Source organism: Moschus berezovskii, chromosome 21 (genome assembly GCF_049115385.1).
Source record: "Moschus berezovskii isolate FMDL1 chromosome 21, NW_MosBer_1.0, whole genome shotgun sequence".
NCBI lineage: Eukaryota > Metazoa > Chordata > Mammalia > Artiodactyla > Moschidae > Moschus > Moschus berezovskii.
In genome coordinates, this window is record NC_142480.1 from 3,176,105 (window position 1) to 3,193,257 (window position 17,153).

The window sequence follows — 17,153 nt, forward strand, 5'->3', positions numbered from 1 at the left end:
CCGTTTAGGGACCACCACGGAGGTCCTAGTTCGGGACCCTGCCTCTAAGGAGTGGAAACCAGGGCCCACACTTTCTGTCCCTTTCGTCTCCGTCCAGTATCGGCAAGGGCTTGTCGCCGGCTTCCGCATCCCGGATGAAGAGTTGAGTGGAGCCGCGAGGGGCGGGACCGGAGGGCGAGTGGCGGCGGGTGGGGCCGGCTTCGGGAGGCACTCGGTGGGCGTGGGAGGGGGGCAGCGTGGGGACCCCAGAGCTCGGTGGGCTGTCGGGGACCCGCGTCCCGGGGGCAGCCCGAGGGGTTCGGGGCTGGCCGGGCTCTGAGGGGTCTCAGAACGTCGACCCGGGTCCAGCTGAGGTTTATTTTGGTGCGAGGTTACATTAGAGTTTGGGGAGTTTTTCATTCTTTTAAATGGTGGCTTGAAAACATTTGGCAATAATGTAGTGTGGCTCCCTACCTTTTATTGTCATTGGTTTAGTAGACAATTGAGAGGAAAGCTGGGCTGTGTATTTTACTTCATTATTATTTTGGGGTCAGGTAGTACTGTTTCTGTCAGAACTTCTTTACAGAAATTTTGGAAGAGGCTTTCAGTGAAAGAGCGTTACTGGGAAGTTATGAATTGAGATAGTCATCCTTGAAAATGTGAGGGGTAGCATATTTATCTGTGCTTCAATTTGTGGATTATGAACAGTCCTAGAATGGGCTACTTTTTAATTTTTACATTATTGTACAAATATAATTGTCATTTATGCTGTGAACCTGCGGTTCAGAAAAATTCCAACCTGTTTTGCTTTGAAAAGATTAAATTATGTTGGGTACTGAGCGACTTCACTTTCACTTTTCACTTTCACACATTGGAGAAGGAAATGGCAACCCACTCCAGTGTTCTTGCCTGGAGAATCCCAGGGATGGGGGAGCCTGGTGGGCTTCCGTTTATGGGGTCACACAGAGTTGGATACGACTGAAGTGACTTAGCAGCAGCAGCAGCAGTAGTTATGATGTTAAACTTAGGTTGTATTCTGATTGTCAGTTGGTGATCTGTATATGGCATAAATTGTGTAACAAAGATGTTTAAAACAATTATTCATCTCATTCATCCTTTCCAAGACACTCTTATGTTCTTCATATGATTTATTTCTCCCCGCACTGGGTCTCCGTTGCTTCACAGGCTTTCTCTAGTTCCATCATGTGCGGACCACTCTTGTTGTGCTGCCCGGGCGTATTGTGGTGGCTTCTCTTTTTGCCCAGCACAGGTGCTGGCGCACTGGCTTCAATAGTTGGAGCACTCGGGCTTAGTAATTGCGGCCCACAGGCTTTAGTTGCTCCCAGGCAAGTGAACTGACCAGGGATCAAACCCATGTCCTCTACATCGGCGGGAGGATTCTTACCCACTGTACCACCAGCGAAGTCCAAGAGGTTCTTATTTTCTTTTGTTAGATATTGTTTACGTGATTATCTTTTCCAGTAATGCACCCAAAGCCGTAGTTAGAATACAAGGTCTACAGAAGGCTTTCCATTTTTATGTATAGTGTGGACCTATATACAGGTATTTTTTTACTGTATTCCTTTTTTTTCCTTCCCAGCTGTTGATGTTGAAAAATTTCGAATCTACAGAAAAGTTGAAGGAAGAGTGCACTGAATATTCGCACACCCTTCACCTTGACGCGCCGTTCACCTCATGTCTGTGTGCTGTCTCACCGCGCGCTGGCAGTGTCTGTCTCTCTCAATTATGTATTTATTTTCACTAAACCTTTTGAGAGTTAGTTGTAGACATCATTACATTACCATTAGTAATTCAGCAAGTATCTGCTAAGAACAAGAACATGATCACAGTAAATAGCATGCCGATACAATACTGTTATGTAATATGCAGTTATATCTCACATTTCCCCAGTTATCCCAATAATATCCATGATAGGTGTTTTTATTTTTTCCAGGATACCAGTCAAAAATCACAAATGTTAGCATATATATAAATGTATATATACACACACACACAGTACATATAAGTGCATATATATGCACTATCTATATGCTAATATTTGCATTTTATGACTTGCATCTTTTAAACTTTTGTTTTATAAAACGTATTTGTTTATTATCTGGCTGCACCGGGTCTTAGCTGCAGCATGTGGGATCTTCAATGTGAAGTCTCAGTTGTGGCACATGGGATCTGGTTCCCTGAGCAGGGATCGAACCCAGAGCCCCTGCATTGGGAGCTTGGAGTCTTAGCCACGGGGCCACCAGGGAAGTCCCAAAGGCTGCAGTTTAAATTTTAAACTTTTGTGTTCTTTTCAAGCATAACTGACCTGCCACTCTGTGCAGCAGAGCTATAGTGTCTCTACACATGACAGAATGATCACCATTGTTATGAGTTTATGAGTAATTTTACGTCTCTCTGTATTTTCATGATGTTTAGTAATTCAGGTCACCATTTTTCCCACACTGCATGGACTAATTAATTTGGTACAGCCTTCTTTATTGAAGTATCTTGACCTTGTTATTAGTGATTTGCTTTGAAGTATTTTCTCTCTCAGAGAGAGTGGGAATTAGAAGCTGAATCCTCTTTTAAACTCTGGTTGAGAGTTACACTTAGTAATTAACTTTCCCCTTAGTTCTGACTGGAGAAGGAAGCGGCAACCCAGTCCAGAATTCTTGTTTGGAAAATCCTGTGGATGAGAACCCTGGTGGAGTATAGTCCATAGGGTTGCAAGAGTAGGACACGACTGTGTGACTAAAACAGCAACACAGTTCTGATGCTTATCACCTGCCTTGATTAAGATCTTTAGAAGCAGTTTTAATCCAGATAGTTGGATTTGGTTGTGACAGTTTTAGAACTGCACAAAAAGTGAATTTGAACTCCATTTTCATGCTTTAAATAAGGCTCAAATTCCACTTAAACAGGCCTTGGTTTGGTAAAAATGAATAGAATTTTAATATGAACAACTTATTTATCTTCCGTTTTCTATCTGCCTTTTTCATATAGCTGTGTTATTTAAACTTTTAAAAAATTATTTATTTTTGGCTGTGCTGGGTTTTCATTGCTATGTACTCGCAGTCTTTCTGTGGTTGCAGCGAGTGGGGGCTACTCTCTAGTTGCAGTTCATGGGCTTCTCGTTGCAGTATCTTCTCTTGTTGCTGAGCGTGGACTCTAGGTTCATGGGCTTAGTTACTCCAAGGCAAGTGGGATCTTTCCAGACCAGGAATCAAACCTGTATCTGCTGCTGCTGCTGCTGCTGCTGCTAAGTCACTTCAGTCGTGTCCGACTCTGTGTGACCCCATAGATGGAAGCCCACCAGGCTCCCCCGTCCCTGGGATTCTCCAGGCAAGAACACTGGAGTGGGTTGCCATTTCCTTCTCCAATGTGTGAAAGTGAAAAGTGAAAGTGAAGTCGCTCAGTCGTGTCCGACCCTTAGCGACCCCACGGACTGCAGCCCACCAGGCTCCTCCGTCCATGGGATTTTCTAGGCAAGAGCACTGGAGTGGCGTGCCTTCTCCATGTATCTGCTGCATTGGTAGGCAATTCCCAACCACTGGCCACCAGAGAAGTCCTATTAATGTTTATAGTCCTCAGCATATAAGTCTTTCACTTTATTGGTAGGACTTGTTTTTATTATTTTTTGATGCGATTTAAAAGGCCTTATTGTTTATATTCCTTTGTTAGTGTAAAGAAATGCAGCCAATTTCTGTATGTTAATCTTGTATCCTGCTGCCCTGCTGAACTTAATCAGCTCTTGTAGTTTGCGTGTCTTTAGGGTTTTCTATATTATAGTCTCATGTCATCTGCATATAATGACAGCTTTACCTCTTCCATTCCATTCTGGCTATCTTTTATTTTTCTTATCTGAGTGCTGTGGCTACATCTTCTAATACCGTGTTAAATAAAAGTGGTAAGAGTGGACATCCTTATCTTGTTCCAGATTTTAGTGGAAAGGCTAAGATCCTTTTCATTTTCATTTAGTTCAGTTCAGTTCAATCGCTCAGTCATGTCCAACTCTTTGCAACCCCATGGACTGCAGCGTGCCTGGCTTCCCTGTCCCTCAGCAACTCCCGGAGCATACTCAAGCTCATGTCCATCGAGTCGGTGATGCCTTCCCATCACCTCATCCTCTGTCGTCCCCTTCCCCTCCCCCCTTCAGTCTTTACCAGCATCAGGGTCTTTTCCAATGGGTCATTTCTTCCCATCAGGTGGCCAGAGTATCAGAGCTTCAGCTTCACCATCTGTCCTTCTAATGAATATTCAGGACTGATTTCCTTTAGAATTGACTGGTTTGGTCTCCTTGCTGTCCATGGGACTCTCAAGAGTCTTCTCCAATACCACAGTTCAAAAGCATCAATTCTTCAGCGTTCAGCTTTCTTTATGGTCCAACTCTCACATCCATACATGACTACTGGAAAAACCTTAGCTTTGACTGGGCGGACCTTTGTTGGCAAAGTAATGTCTCTCCTTTCTAATATACTGTCTAGGTTGGTCATAGCTTTTCTCCCAAGGAGCAAGCATCTTTTAATTTCATGGCTGCAGTCACCATCTGCAGTGATTTTGGAGCCCAGGTAAATAAAGTCTGTCACTGTTTCCATTGTTTCCCCATTTATTTTGCCATGAAGTGATGGGACCGGATGTCATGATCTTAGTTTTTTGAACGTTGAGTTTTAAGCCAGTGTTTTCACTCTCCTTTTTCACTTTCAACAAGAATCTCTTTAGTTGCTCTTCGCTTCCTACCATAAGGGTGGTATCATCTGCATATCTGAGGTTATTGATATTTCTCCCAGCAGTCTGGATTCCAGCTCGTGCCTCATTGTTTCTACTGGCTACATAGTATTTCATTCCCTGATCAGGGAATGAAGCTCCAGCAAGCCATGTGGCCAAAAAAAAAAAGATGTAAACTTTTCTGTCACCCCCGAAGGTTGTCTTGTGCTCCTTTGCAGTCAGTCCCCTCCTCTGCTCCTGGCTCCTGAGATCATTGATATGCTTTCTATTGCTAAAGTGTTGCCTTTTCTAGAATTTCCTATAAATGTAGTAAATATCAACGTATGTGGTTTTCTGAATCTGTCTTCTTTGTTTAGCACGTTTTTTTTTTGGGTCCATGCATGTAGTGGCATCGTAGTAGTTTGGTCCTTTTTCTTGCTGTATTCTAGCCCATGGACATGTCACCGTTTGTTTATTCATTTTTCAGTTAGTGAACATTTGGATTGTTCCATTTTGTGAATAATGCTGCTGTGAGCATTTATGTACAAGTCTTTGTGTGGACATATGTTTTCATTTCTCTCGATTCCTAGGAGTTGAATTGCTGGATTGGGTTGGAAGTTTGTATTTACTTTTATAAGAAACTTCCTGCTTTCTAAAGTGGTTATACCATTTTTAATTTACCATCATCCATGTGTGAGAGATCCATTTATTCCACATCCTAGCCAACACTTGGTATTTTCAGCCCTTTAAATTGGAGCCATTCTAGTGAATGTGCTTTAACTTGAGTTTTAAGAGCTAGTTGTTGTCATTTTATTTGTTCAACAACTGTCTACGGTCTTCCCCAATGGCTCAGTCGGTAAATAGTCCGCCTGCAGTTCAGGCAACGCAGGAGACCCAGGTTCGATCCCTGGGTCAGGAAGATCACCTGGGGGAGGACATGCCAGGAGAACCCCAAGGACAGAGCAGCCTGGCAGGCTACAGGCCAGGGGGTTGCAGAGAATCAGACACGGCTGAGCACAGCAGCATACACAGCACTGTCGTGAAAGGCACAGGTTACGGCTCAGTGTAGACGTGGTCGGGGATATCGTGACTGGAGTGCCTGGTGGACTGCCTGGAGCAGACGGCCCGGAAGTTTCCAATAAGGGAAGAGCAAGCATAACCGCGGTCACCACTTGTGAAGGTTATGCCACTCACCGCTGGAGTCTGCGCAGCACTGTTCCTCGTACCAAAGAGTGGGTCTCTATATCACGGGCTTCCCTGGTCGCTTAGACGGTAAAGAATCTGCCTGCAATGCAGGAGACCTGGGTTCAGTCCCTCGGAAGGAAGATCCCCTGGAGCAGGAAATGGCAACCACTCCAGTATTCATGCCCAGAGAATTCCATGGACAGAGGAGCCTAGCTGACCACAGTCCTTGGGGTTGCAAAGAGTCAGACATGACTAACACTTTCACACTTTGATATCATTGGCAGTGGGGTTCCCAAGCTCTGCCTTTCTCATGGGCATTGTCAGCTGAGCCATTACTTTGGAAAGGGTCTTTTACCATGGTCACCGCTCTTATGAGTACATTTGTGTGACCTCTGCATCTCCTGGACAGCGTTCTGCTCATGGGAGACAGCAGTGGCAGTGTGGTTGGGAAATTGTTCTGGGGTCAGACTCCCTGCGTGTGAAGCCTACTGCTTTATTGGTGTGACCCTGGGCAGGATACCTAAATTCTCGGTGCCATAGTTCCTCATTTGTAAGATGGGTTAATGAGGTACCTGTTGCATGGGGTTTTTGAAATGATTAAGTGAAAAGTGGTGCCTGATGCATAGCGTTCAGATCTTGGTGTTTGATAAATATCTTTCTCTGATAGAAGGAACCAGGACTCCTTGGCCAAATGGCAGTCCTAGGACTGAAACAGGAAATAGACAAGATTTTGTAGTGCCAGAAAGTAAGAAAGTCCTGAAAACACAGGTAATGTAAACCTAGACAGACACACCTTGACGATGGGGGCATGTCACAGGGACCAAGGAGCCAACGGAAAGAGCTCCTCCAGGCCAGAGCGGGAGCAGTTTGAAGCAACACACTAAAGTAGCATTACATTATCCCAGGATGTAAAATAAATATCCGTGGAGTCCTACTAACAGTAATGAAAAAGCGTATTCTGGAAAGACAGTTTGATGAAGGACTATGAAGGTGATTTAAGGAGCATCCTTCCAGTCATTTATCCTCCCTACCTTCTGGTCTCTCTGTTGTGTTTATATGGATGGTCTGACCTGGGAAAGGAAGTGACCTTCGAGACAGGAGAGCGCTCTCATTGTGATCTGAAATACCTGGTATTTAAACACAGATGAATAAAAAAGGATTGGTTGCCAGTTCGTCAGTAGTCATGATTTTGTGATTCAGCTGTCAGAGTTCCTCCTGCAGTGTGTGTCTGGGGGACTAGAGGATTATTGGATCGGGGGCATGTGACGTGGCATTTCTTCTTGGATTCACTTGTTGAGTATGCACAGGGCGTGAAAGAGGCTAGTAGACTTCGCCTGTAAGAGGCTTACGGCCTTGTGGGGAGAGGTGCAGCGTGGGCCACGAACAGGTCTGTGGCAGAGCACAGGGTACACACAGAAGGAGGAAAGACATCTGCTCTGAGGCCTACCTACCAGGTTGGTCCTGGGAGATTAGAATCTACAGCATCACATATTCAATTTTGGACACCAAGTATCCATTAGTTTGGCCTTTAATATTATATAAACAGAGTGTGCCTCTCTCCCTCTGCCTCTCCTTGTAAGTAAAGGACCTAAAGGGCTCGGGAACACACTGTCCCCCAGCTGAAGGCTTGTGTCCTCCTGATCTCTGCGTCTCCCGTGCGTGGCCCAGTGCCAGATGTGTAGCCGGTGCTCATGGGCTCCCCTGATGTCCACAGCCATGTAGCCACACCACCGGGGGTGTTCAGTTCATTGAGGCTGGAGTAGAGTGCACACCAGGCTTCCCAGGTGGTGCTAGTGGTAACACAGAAAACCCGCTTGCCATGCAGGAGAGGTCAGGGTTCGATCCCTGGGTCGGGAAGATCCCCTGGAGCGGGGCGTGGCAAACTACTCCAGTATTCTTGCCTGGAGAATCCCCCGGACAGGCGGGCTGCAGCCCATAGGGTCATAGAGAGCTGGACACAACTGAATCGATTAGCATGCACGCAGAGCAGAAATTGTGTTGGCGGCGGTGGGTCCCGAGACCACCCCTAGATTTGCTCAGAGAACTCACAGGATTCAGGGTACACTTTTACTCACAGCTGTGATGTCCTCAGTGAAAGGATGCAGAGCAGCGAAGGAGAAAGTGGCGTGGGGCAAAGCCTAGAGGAGACGAGACGAGACACAAGCTCCCGAGTCCACTCCTGGGGGGTCACACAGGACGCGCTTCGTTCTTCCAGCAGCAGACTGTGACAGCATGCGTGACCTGTTCTCTGTAAGCGCAGCTCATGAGAGCCCCACTGCCCGGGGTTTTTACTGGGAGCTGAGAACACAGGCACCCTCTGCAGATTCAGTGCGAACTATGCTGCTTGCTCGAACGGTGTCGGCATCGTGAGTGACTCTTACTGCATAGAGACTGGTGGGAGCCCTTCCCAAATCCAGGTTCCCAGACAGCAGCCAGGGCCAACCTTGCAAGCAGATATCTCTATGGAGAGTGGCTCTAGGCCCACCATGTGAGCTTTTTCTGCACAGTAATAGACTGTGTCTCTTTTCAGGGAAATTTCTGGGCATTCCAGTCTAGTCCATCCAAGAGAAGGGAAAGGTTTGGTGTTTTTAAAGAGCAGCAGTTATTCCCTGGCTGTTCCTTGACGAGTAGGAGTGGGGTTAGGCAGGTCAGGTGGGTCTTCCTGAGGACCAGAGGATGTATTACTCAGTAGAAGCATCTGTCTGTTGTTTCCCCACAAAGTTTCAAGTTTGGCGGCTCCCTAAGAAATTTGTTAGAGGTTTTTTATGTTGCTCCAAACTGGACAAACTGGTGGTAAGCCAGACACAGGGCCTGTATTTTGGTCAGTTTGTTTTGAAGAAGCTTCTCGGGAGGATTCACCCAAGAATCTTACCGGTCTGGTTCCAGGACTTACTGGGCAGGTTACCTGTTTGAGGGAGGCTCTGGGCCTTAGTTGGAGCTGTGGTTTTCAAGCAGATTACAGCTTCTGGGTTTAGTCAGAAGGACTCTAACGCTTGTATCCTGAAGACCCCACCAGGGCTGAGCCCTGCCTTACTCTGGCCAGCTGCTCTCGGAGGGCGAACGGGAAGAACTATAGAACTGGCAGAACAGCTTCAAACTCCTGCTGTGCTGGGAGCTCGGACAGTTACTTTTTACTCAGGGAAGACTTGGTGAAGAGGGATTGTAGGGCTTAAACGTCTGCAGTTTGGGGGTCCAGAGCAGCCCCAGGAGTTCCTGAGAGACCTGTGTGTTCACGTGCAGCACAGCCCCCTGTGTGCTCCTGGGGACACACGGCTGATTCAGGGAAAGGCACTGAGGAATTCCATAGTCAGATCTGTTTCTCTTTAACATAACCTGTGTTTCCTAAGTTTAGTTGCTCGTGGAACCCCCTTTTGGGGAGTACCCATTACTGTCATAGGGGTACTAGTGTTTTGCAGAACTCAGTTTGGAAAATGCTTGTTGAGAGTTTATCAGCGCCCTCAGGTAGTTTTCCTGCAGGTGATGCTTGGGGAGGCCCTTCCTGGTGTGATGGCCCAGCCTCTGCTCATGCAAAGTACAGGCCGTCGCAAGGCTTGGCTTTGGTCATGCTGTTTGCTTAGGACTGTGGCTTTTAGTGTACAGATTTTCTTAACATGTGAATTGTTGTTCAGTCACTGAGTTGTGTCTGACTCTTTGCAACCCCATGAACTGCAGCACGTCAGGCTTCCCTGCCTTTTAACATCTCCCTGAGTTTACTCAAATTTATGTCCATTGAGTCAGTAATACTATCCAACCATCTCATCCTCTGTAGTCCCCTTCTCCTTCTGCCTTCAGCCTTTCCCAGCATCAGGGTCTTTTCCAGTGAGTCAGCTCTTTGCATCAGGTGGCCAAAGTATTGTAGCTTCAGCTTCAGCATCAGTCCTTCCAATGAATATTCAGGGTTGATTTCCTTTAGGATGGACTGGTTTGATCTCCTTGCTATTCAAGGGACTCTCAAGAGTCTTCTCCAGCACCACAGTTCAAAAGCATCAGTTCGGTGCTCAGCCTTCTTCATGAGTGGAATGGTCATAATACTAAAACCGTATTGCATTGTCCCAAGCATCTTTTTTTTTTTTGCTGTTGTTTTTTGTGTGTTTGTCTTGGGGTAATGTAGTTTATGTCCAACTTGTGTAAATTGCCAGGACCAAGTACTGTTAGTGTTGGGGCTGGCAGTCCTGCCAAGAGAGTTTTCATTTGGGAAATAGGATGGAGACCTGTGTGAGGAGCCAGCAGAGGCTCTCTGGCGCTAACCACGGAAGAGGACATCTCGTCCCCCTGTTGGGGGGTCTGTGGAGGAGTGTAAGTGGTCCCTGAACTCTGCTTTTCTCGTTCAAGAGGCGGTTTCAGTCTGCTTTCGTTGGGAGGACCAGTGAGTCTCACTACACTTCACAGTGTGGAGGTGTATTATAATTATAACCGTTAATTAAGGCTGCGCTTGAGAACAGGACACGTCTGGAGCAGGAAGGCCTGGCCCTCCCGGGAACTAGAACCGTGGTGAGAGCCAGCTCTTGTCGAGTCTGGGCGGTGGGACTTTGTGAACATGGCTGTTCCGACAGTAGTATGATCTGCGCATGGTTTTCTTTGTGCCTTTCCCTGCATGTACGCTTCACTGTGCATCTTTGCTACTTATTCCCAACTTTGGCTTGCTTTTTTTTTCTTCCAGTTTTTAAATATTGGAGTATAATGTCTGTCCAGAAAGCTGCACGAGTTATGAGTACAGGTTGGTGAGTTTTCAGAAAGTGAACATACTCGTTAACCTGCTGCACAGTCAGGGCACAGAGCTCACCGTGTCCTGAAGTCCTCAGGGTAACCACTGTTCTGACTTGAGCACCACAGAGCTGTCTGTTTTAACAGCTTTATTGAGATATAATTTACATACTGTAAAGTTCCCCCAGGTAAAGTATATGATTCGGTGATTGTTGGCATTTTTACTGCGTGCTCCAACCATCATCATCATCTATTAAAGCACTTTCATCCTCATCCCAAAAAGAAACCGGTTTCAACTTGCATCGATTCCCCATTTCCTCCAGACCCCGCCCACTCTTGGCAGCCACTAATCTACTCTCCGTGTCCGTGGATTTGCCTGTTCTGGACATTTCATGCAAACAGCCTTTTGTGCTTGGCTTCTCTTACTTAGTGTGATGCTTTCAAGGTTCGCCCGTGTTGCAGCCTGTGTGTCTGGCTGAATACTGTCGTGGTGTAGCTAGACCATGTTTTGTTGAACCGTTTTATTTATTTGGCTGTGCCAGGTATTAGTTGTGGCACTCGGAATCTTCATTTATTTAGTTTTTAGTGCGGCATACGGGATCTTTAGTTGCAGCATGTGGGATCTAGTTCCCTGATTAGGGCTCGAACCTGGGTCCTTGTGTTGGGAATGGAGGGGCTTAGCCACTGGACCACCAGGAAGTCCCTGTTGACCGATTCTTTAGCTGGTGGACATTTTTTTTCTTCCCACTTTTGGCTATTGTGAAAATGTTTCCATGAACATATGTGTACCAGCTATTGTTTAGACTTATGCTTTGATTTCTCCTGAGTCTATACCCTGGAGCAGAATTCTGAGTCAGCTGTATTAGTTTATACTTCCAGCAGAAGTGAATGGGAATGTATAGGATTTTAAAGAAAATCCAAACATTGTGTCATTTTACCTGGAAATACTTTAGTATCAACACTTCTTGCTAACGGATAAGCACTTTTAAAATCTTTAAGCACACTATTTCTCAAAAACATTACTCTAAAAATCTGGGCCTTTTTTCTGTTTGTTCAAATCAGAATTCATGCAAGGTATTAAAACTGTGCTTTGTCTGAAAGAGGAGGCCCTCCTGTGGAGTGGGATTGTTTTAAAAGCGTGCTCTCTGTTGATGTGGGTTTGGGACCTGCAAGTGCTGGGCTCTTTTCGCTGCAGGCTTGTTTGGTAGGTTTCTGATCTTTCTGCTTCTGCTCAGTTCCACGCTCAGTGTTCTCTCCTAAACGTTCCTCTCAAGCCTGTCTTACTTCTGCCGTGCCTTGCTTTCTCAGTCGACAGTAGTCTGCTTGCTAAGGCAAGTGCTCGGGCAGGGTGGTGATTGGCTGCCTTCCTGTGACTTTCCAGTGACCTTGGTGCAAGGCTGAGTAGCTTGTTCACTGTCAAGTCTCACAGCTGCTTTCTGTGAAGCTTTTTTGGTCTTCTCCTCCTCTTATTTGGACCACAGAAGCTTTTCCAACCCGATGAAGCATTTGCTTTCTGGGCTTCTCTCACGCCCTCCATTTCTGCTTGGAAAGTAGCACGTTTCCCCTGTGCTCACTTCTGTTTGGAGAGCCCTTGTCAGGTGGTCAGGAGTGTTCACCACCCTCTGTCATCCTGGCTCTTCCTGCTACTGTCCCTGGGCCGACACACTCAGTGGACAGTTGGTCTGTGAAAGGCAGAGTCGCTGCAGGCAGTCTTGCGTCGCTGACAGTTCCATCCTGATGACCCGGGCCCTCCAGTGGCCGGCCTGCTCTCTGCCCCCTCGCTGCTTCACTGCTTGGTTTCGGTCTTTGTTCCCGGCACGCTCCAGGAGACTCCTGTCTGCACCTGTCAAGGTTCGGTCAGGAAGACAGGAACTGCTCCGGGTGTTTCAGGTGGCACGGGATTTAACGTAGTGACTTGGAGGCTTATAGAACCACCCTCTGTGCCCAGGTGATGGTGGTGGCCGCAAAGCCAGGGAGACGTGCCGTCAGCTTCTGGGAACTCAGGGAATGAGAGCCCCTGGAGCCTGCCGCAGGCCCACCGGGCCTTGTGTGGGACCTCGGAGGGAGGTTTTCAAGAGAGTGCTCCCCAGCCGCTGGGGCTCGGCCACGCCTGCCCAATGCCAGGCCCCGGGCTCGCCGCTCCTGCGAGGGCCACCCGTGCTGCCCGCCTCGGCGCCTCTGCTCTTGCGTCCCGTGGGGTCCCGAGCCTTTCCTCGCCTCGTGTGACTCCCCGCTGTGTGAGGGGGCAGAGACTGTGTTGCCCAGCTTCTCTTAAAATGAGGGGAGCCCCGAACCTTAGAAAACGTAAGCAAACCAGCCTCGATGTGTTGCTGTTGGATTATCTTACAGATGAAGACATCTGCTGTCTGGAAGCGAGTATGAAACAGATGCATAAGTAAACTTTTATTTTTATAATTGTTTTTATTTATAGACTATAAGGCAATTGGCAAAATAGGAGAGGGAACGTTTTCTGAAGTTATGAAGATGCAGAACCTGAGAGATGGAAACTACTACGCATGTAAGCAAATGAAACAGCACTTCGAAAGGTAGGCAGCCCGAGACCTGTTGGAGATTAAGTACAGACACAGTGTAAAGCGACAGGACCGACTCGATGGGAAAATTGTGTCCATGTGATAACATGTAACGTCAGATTTCTTTGGGCAGAGAGGATTAAAGGCTAATTTTATCTTTATCGTACTGGAATTTATTCATGTCCCAGTTTACTGTAATACTAATAAATAATGGTCACAAAAATCTAAACTGGAGAAGCATAGCTCACGTTAAACCGTCTGTGTGCTCCTAAGAGTTGTGTTTGCTGGATTTTTATGATTGAAACCTTAGGTTAGAGATACAGAGGGCCTTGTGGTTTCATCAGCTGTGAATCAGTTTCTGTGTTGAAAAATAACTTCCAGATGAGACTGGAGAAATGTGTTCCCTGGGAGGGACCAGTGAACTTCGTGGTGCGGGGAGCCCTTGGTTCTTGCTTCGTCCCTTTCAGACTGCCATGGCCTTTCCCACAGAGCAGCCTCTTGGAGTCCTTGCGTTTACAGCTTCTCACCACGGACCATCCTGAGTCAGAGACCACGTGTGATTCAGAAATTGTCAGAATAAGGAAATAAGTGATGGCGTCACTGCAGCTGTTCTACTTTTCAGTAAAGAGGTTTGAAACTCAGCCTTTTTTAATATCAAAGGAGTTGAAGCCTCTGAATATCTAAGGCAATGTTTTAAAAAGCATAGTAATCCCTGTCCTGAAAATATGGAGCCTTCTGCGTGTTTTGGGGTATAGGCCTTGATTTCAAACTCTTAGGATGCAAAGATAGTGTTTCAAATTGGGAAGCGGTTTAGGCCTTTTACCATGTCAAGGAGAATGGGCAACAGTAATGTCACCCTGGTGACGTCCCCACGGGGCAGGCCTCATCATCCCTGTTTTGCCCCTGAGGAGAGGTGGTTAGCGATGTGAAGTTACTTGACCGTGGTCACCCAGGTCACTGGGCAGGCAGAGCCAGGCCAGAACACACGGTGTTTACCTGCTGCACCGACTCTGAGTTACAGGGGCTTCTGCTGCCTCTCTTTTCTATCACTTCCTCCTCCAGGTGTTCTGAATTCCCTGTATTTCTTTATCCACCCCCCACCTCCGTCTTTACCTTTACGCTATGCCTGGTGGAGAATTTGCTGCCCAGTGTTCCGATTACCCCTGTCGCCCAAGCAGACGGCCTCACTCAGCCGCCGTGGACAAATGCTCCACAAACCCAGCGGAGCAGGACAGGACTCTGAGCGGCGGGTGGGATACATTCGCTCAGTCAGAGGCCCGGGCTCCCTGTCAGCTCGCTGTTAGGTGCGGGGCGGACGTGCCTGCAGACGGCAGGACTTGCCAGCTGCAATTTTGGTGAAGACATAAACATGAAGTATGGGCCGGACAGAACGCCTGCAGACCCCAGGACTCCCACGGTGGTTGCCAGGTCAGAACCACGCAGAGTCAAGGCTGCCCTGGGGAACCAGCCAGCCAGGAGAGGTCACGTGGGCCGCCGATGGGCCTTCAGGAGGCAGAGACCTGTAACGTGTGAGAAGCGCCCCCTGAAAGGAGGTTAGAAGGGTTTGAGGGCAGTCCTTTGGGGAGGCAGGGAGCACTCAGTTTATCTGGAAAAGTGCCTTGGGCTGACCTCAGTCCCCGGGGAGAACGTGGAGCCACGCGAGGGACGCGGCTCCCACCAGGTCCCGATGCTGAAAGTACCTCATCCACCCGGCCCTTGGCTTCCTTGTCGTGAGGCGCGGAGGCCTGACCAAGGTGGGAAGCAGAAGGAACCGCCACGTGAGGCCCCTGGTAAACGCTCAGGAGACGCTGACCCGTGTTACCGATGTGTGATCGTTTGTCCTGTTTCAGAAGCAGTTGTCCTAACTTTAGAAGTGATTGATTAGAAGACTTATTTTTCTTTTAAAAACCCCATAGTAAGTAAAGATTTTCTAATAAAGTATCGCTGAATCAGTTACACTTCCCTTGTTTTTTCCTAACGGGTGTGTGTGTGAGGGGGATTATTGACAGCCGGTTTCACATCCTGGCTTTACTTGAAAGGAAACACACTGTGCACTGGCAGTGTTTTGTGGCTCTTTGATGTCCGGAGTCACTGATGGCATCTCCAGCTTAGTTCTGTCAGGTGTCTGCTGGCCTGTGGAATCCAAACCCACAGGGAATGGGTTCTGGCTTTTCTTTTGTGAGTTCTCGTCTGCTCTTAGACACGTTGATCGAAACCCGCAGGGAACAGGTTTTGCGTTTTCTCTTGTGAACTCTCATTTACTCTTCCACGTGTGTTGAAAACCATAGGCGACTATAATCCAGTGCTCTCGTCATTTATCTGATAATTGTTCCAGCTAAAATCGAGCCAGCCCTGGCTGTGGAGTGCACCTTCAGGTTGGCTCCTGTGTCCTTGTGGCACCCCATTATTTTCATCTTTTTTAAACCTCTTTTTTTGCTACCGGAATGTCAGCATCTTTTGGTCCTCTCGGCAGACAGAGCTAGCATATATGTACACTAACCTCTCTCTCTTCATTCAAATAACCTTGAGTGCATACTGATGTAAATAAATGGCCAAATGAATAAACAAATTGGGATGAGGGGGAAATTTTTTTCTCATTTATGATTCATAGATACAGAGAGGACTGAGGGAAATGGAAAATCATCATTAGAATAAATAACCATTTCTGCAGGCAAGATAAATTTATGAATGCTAAAATTAGTAAGCTAAAACTTGAAAGAGAATGGAATTTCTGCACAGCCTCAAATGGTCTCCTGAATGTTTATTAATTACCGTGGTGGTTTTAACTTATGTCCACAAACTGCTGTTTCTTCCTCCGGGAGGTGGGGCTTAATTTTCTTCCGTTCGACTGAGGACTGGACTTGATGACTTGCTTATAAAGAGTAGAAAATGAAAGGGAAAGATAGTTAACTTTACAGAGAAAAGCCTGGTAGATGCTACTTAACTAAATCATTAATATCAGCGTCATCAGTAATAAGACATTGATATCACATACCTTCTGATAAATGGCGTGGAAAGAGCGTGTCCCCTCAGTGGCATTCTCTTCGAAAGGTCTGTAATCTCAGTTGATTTATGAGAATACATCAGAAGAGCCCACACTGAGGGGCATTCTACAAAACACCGGCCCAGTCCTCCTCGAAACAGTGAAGATAATGACGAGGACAGACTGTGGTGCTGTCACAGAGTTGGGGGGACATGGCCACTTACTTGCAGTGTGGTCTGCTGGATCCCAGGAGAGGGAAAGGCATCAGTGGAAGAACTGGGCAAATCCACATAAAGTGTCTAGAGTACTGAGTAGAGTTGTACCGGTGTTCATTTTCAGTTTTGGCAAATGTTATGTGAGATGTTAGCATTAGGGGAAGCCAGGTGAAAGGGGCGTCCTTTACTGTCGTTGCAACTCTTCTGTTAGTCTAAAGTAACTTCAAAATTAAAAAGCAAATCAGACCAAACAGAAAATAACCATAGATGATCCAGAATGAGTCATGTTGCACGTGGCTTCTAACGTTGAAAAAGATATTGCTATTATTCCTGTTTTACAGGAAGACGTGACTGTAGGTTCTCGAAGAAAGTTCTAGAAGAAAGACAGCTGTATTTGGTGTCACTTCTAGGAGTTTTATTGCTGACCATTTATTGGATATTCCAGTGTCACTGATCCTTGATCCACAAGTTTTATTCTGTCCTTTGGTTTTATTTTTCTTTTTCAACCATGAAAATAGTATCTTCAGCTTTTAGAGCTCTGGAATATAATATCTGTCATCATTATAAATCAGTTTAACCTTATTCATTTGAAGAATAATTTTAGATTCCTTTAAAAATCCATTTCTGCTCTGCTTATGGTTGAGTGAAACCTCAGAGTCACCTTGCGCAGTTGTGTGGGTGGTGTGGGCAAGGAGAGTCAGTCAGGAACAGAGCAAGTCACGCTGAGTCACGCAGCCAGAAGGAGCTTGGTTTCAGAGCCTCTGACCCACCTCCTCCCAGTGTTACTTCCAGCCCTTCCTTTCTGCTCCTCTGAAATAGAAATCGATGGCTTTGGCAGTCACCTTAGCTCAC

At 46.8% G+C, this 17,153-nt stretch overlaps 1 protein-coding gene across 4 annotated transcripts in view; it reads left to right on the forward strand.

The window, feature by feature from the left end:
• MOK (MOK protein kinase) overlaps positions 1-17,153 on the forward strand; it is a 44,233-nt gene continuing 27,080 nt past the window's right edge. For all 4 annotated transcript variants that reach the window (XM_055418574.2, XM_055418573.2, XM_088829840.1 and 1 more), the window contains exons 1-2: positions 1-141; positions 13,004-13,118. In XM_055418574.2, the coding sequence (XP_055274549.2) occupies positions 135-141; positions 13,004-13,118 (122 nt within the window). In that variant the 5' untranslated portion in view covers positions 1-134. The remainder of the gene's footprint in view (positions 142-13,003; positions 13,119-17,153) is intronic.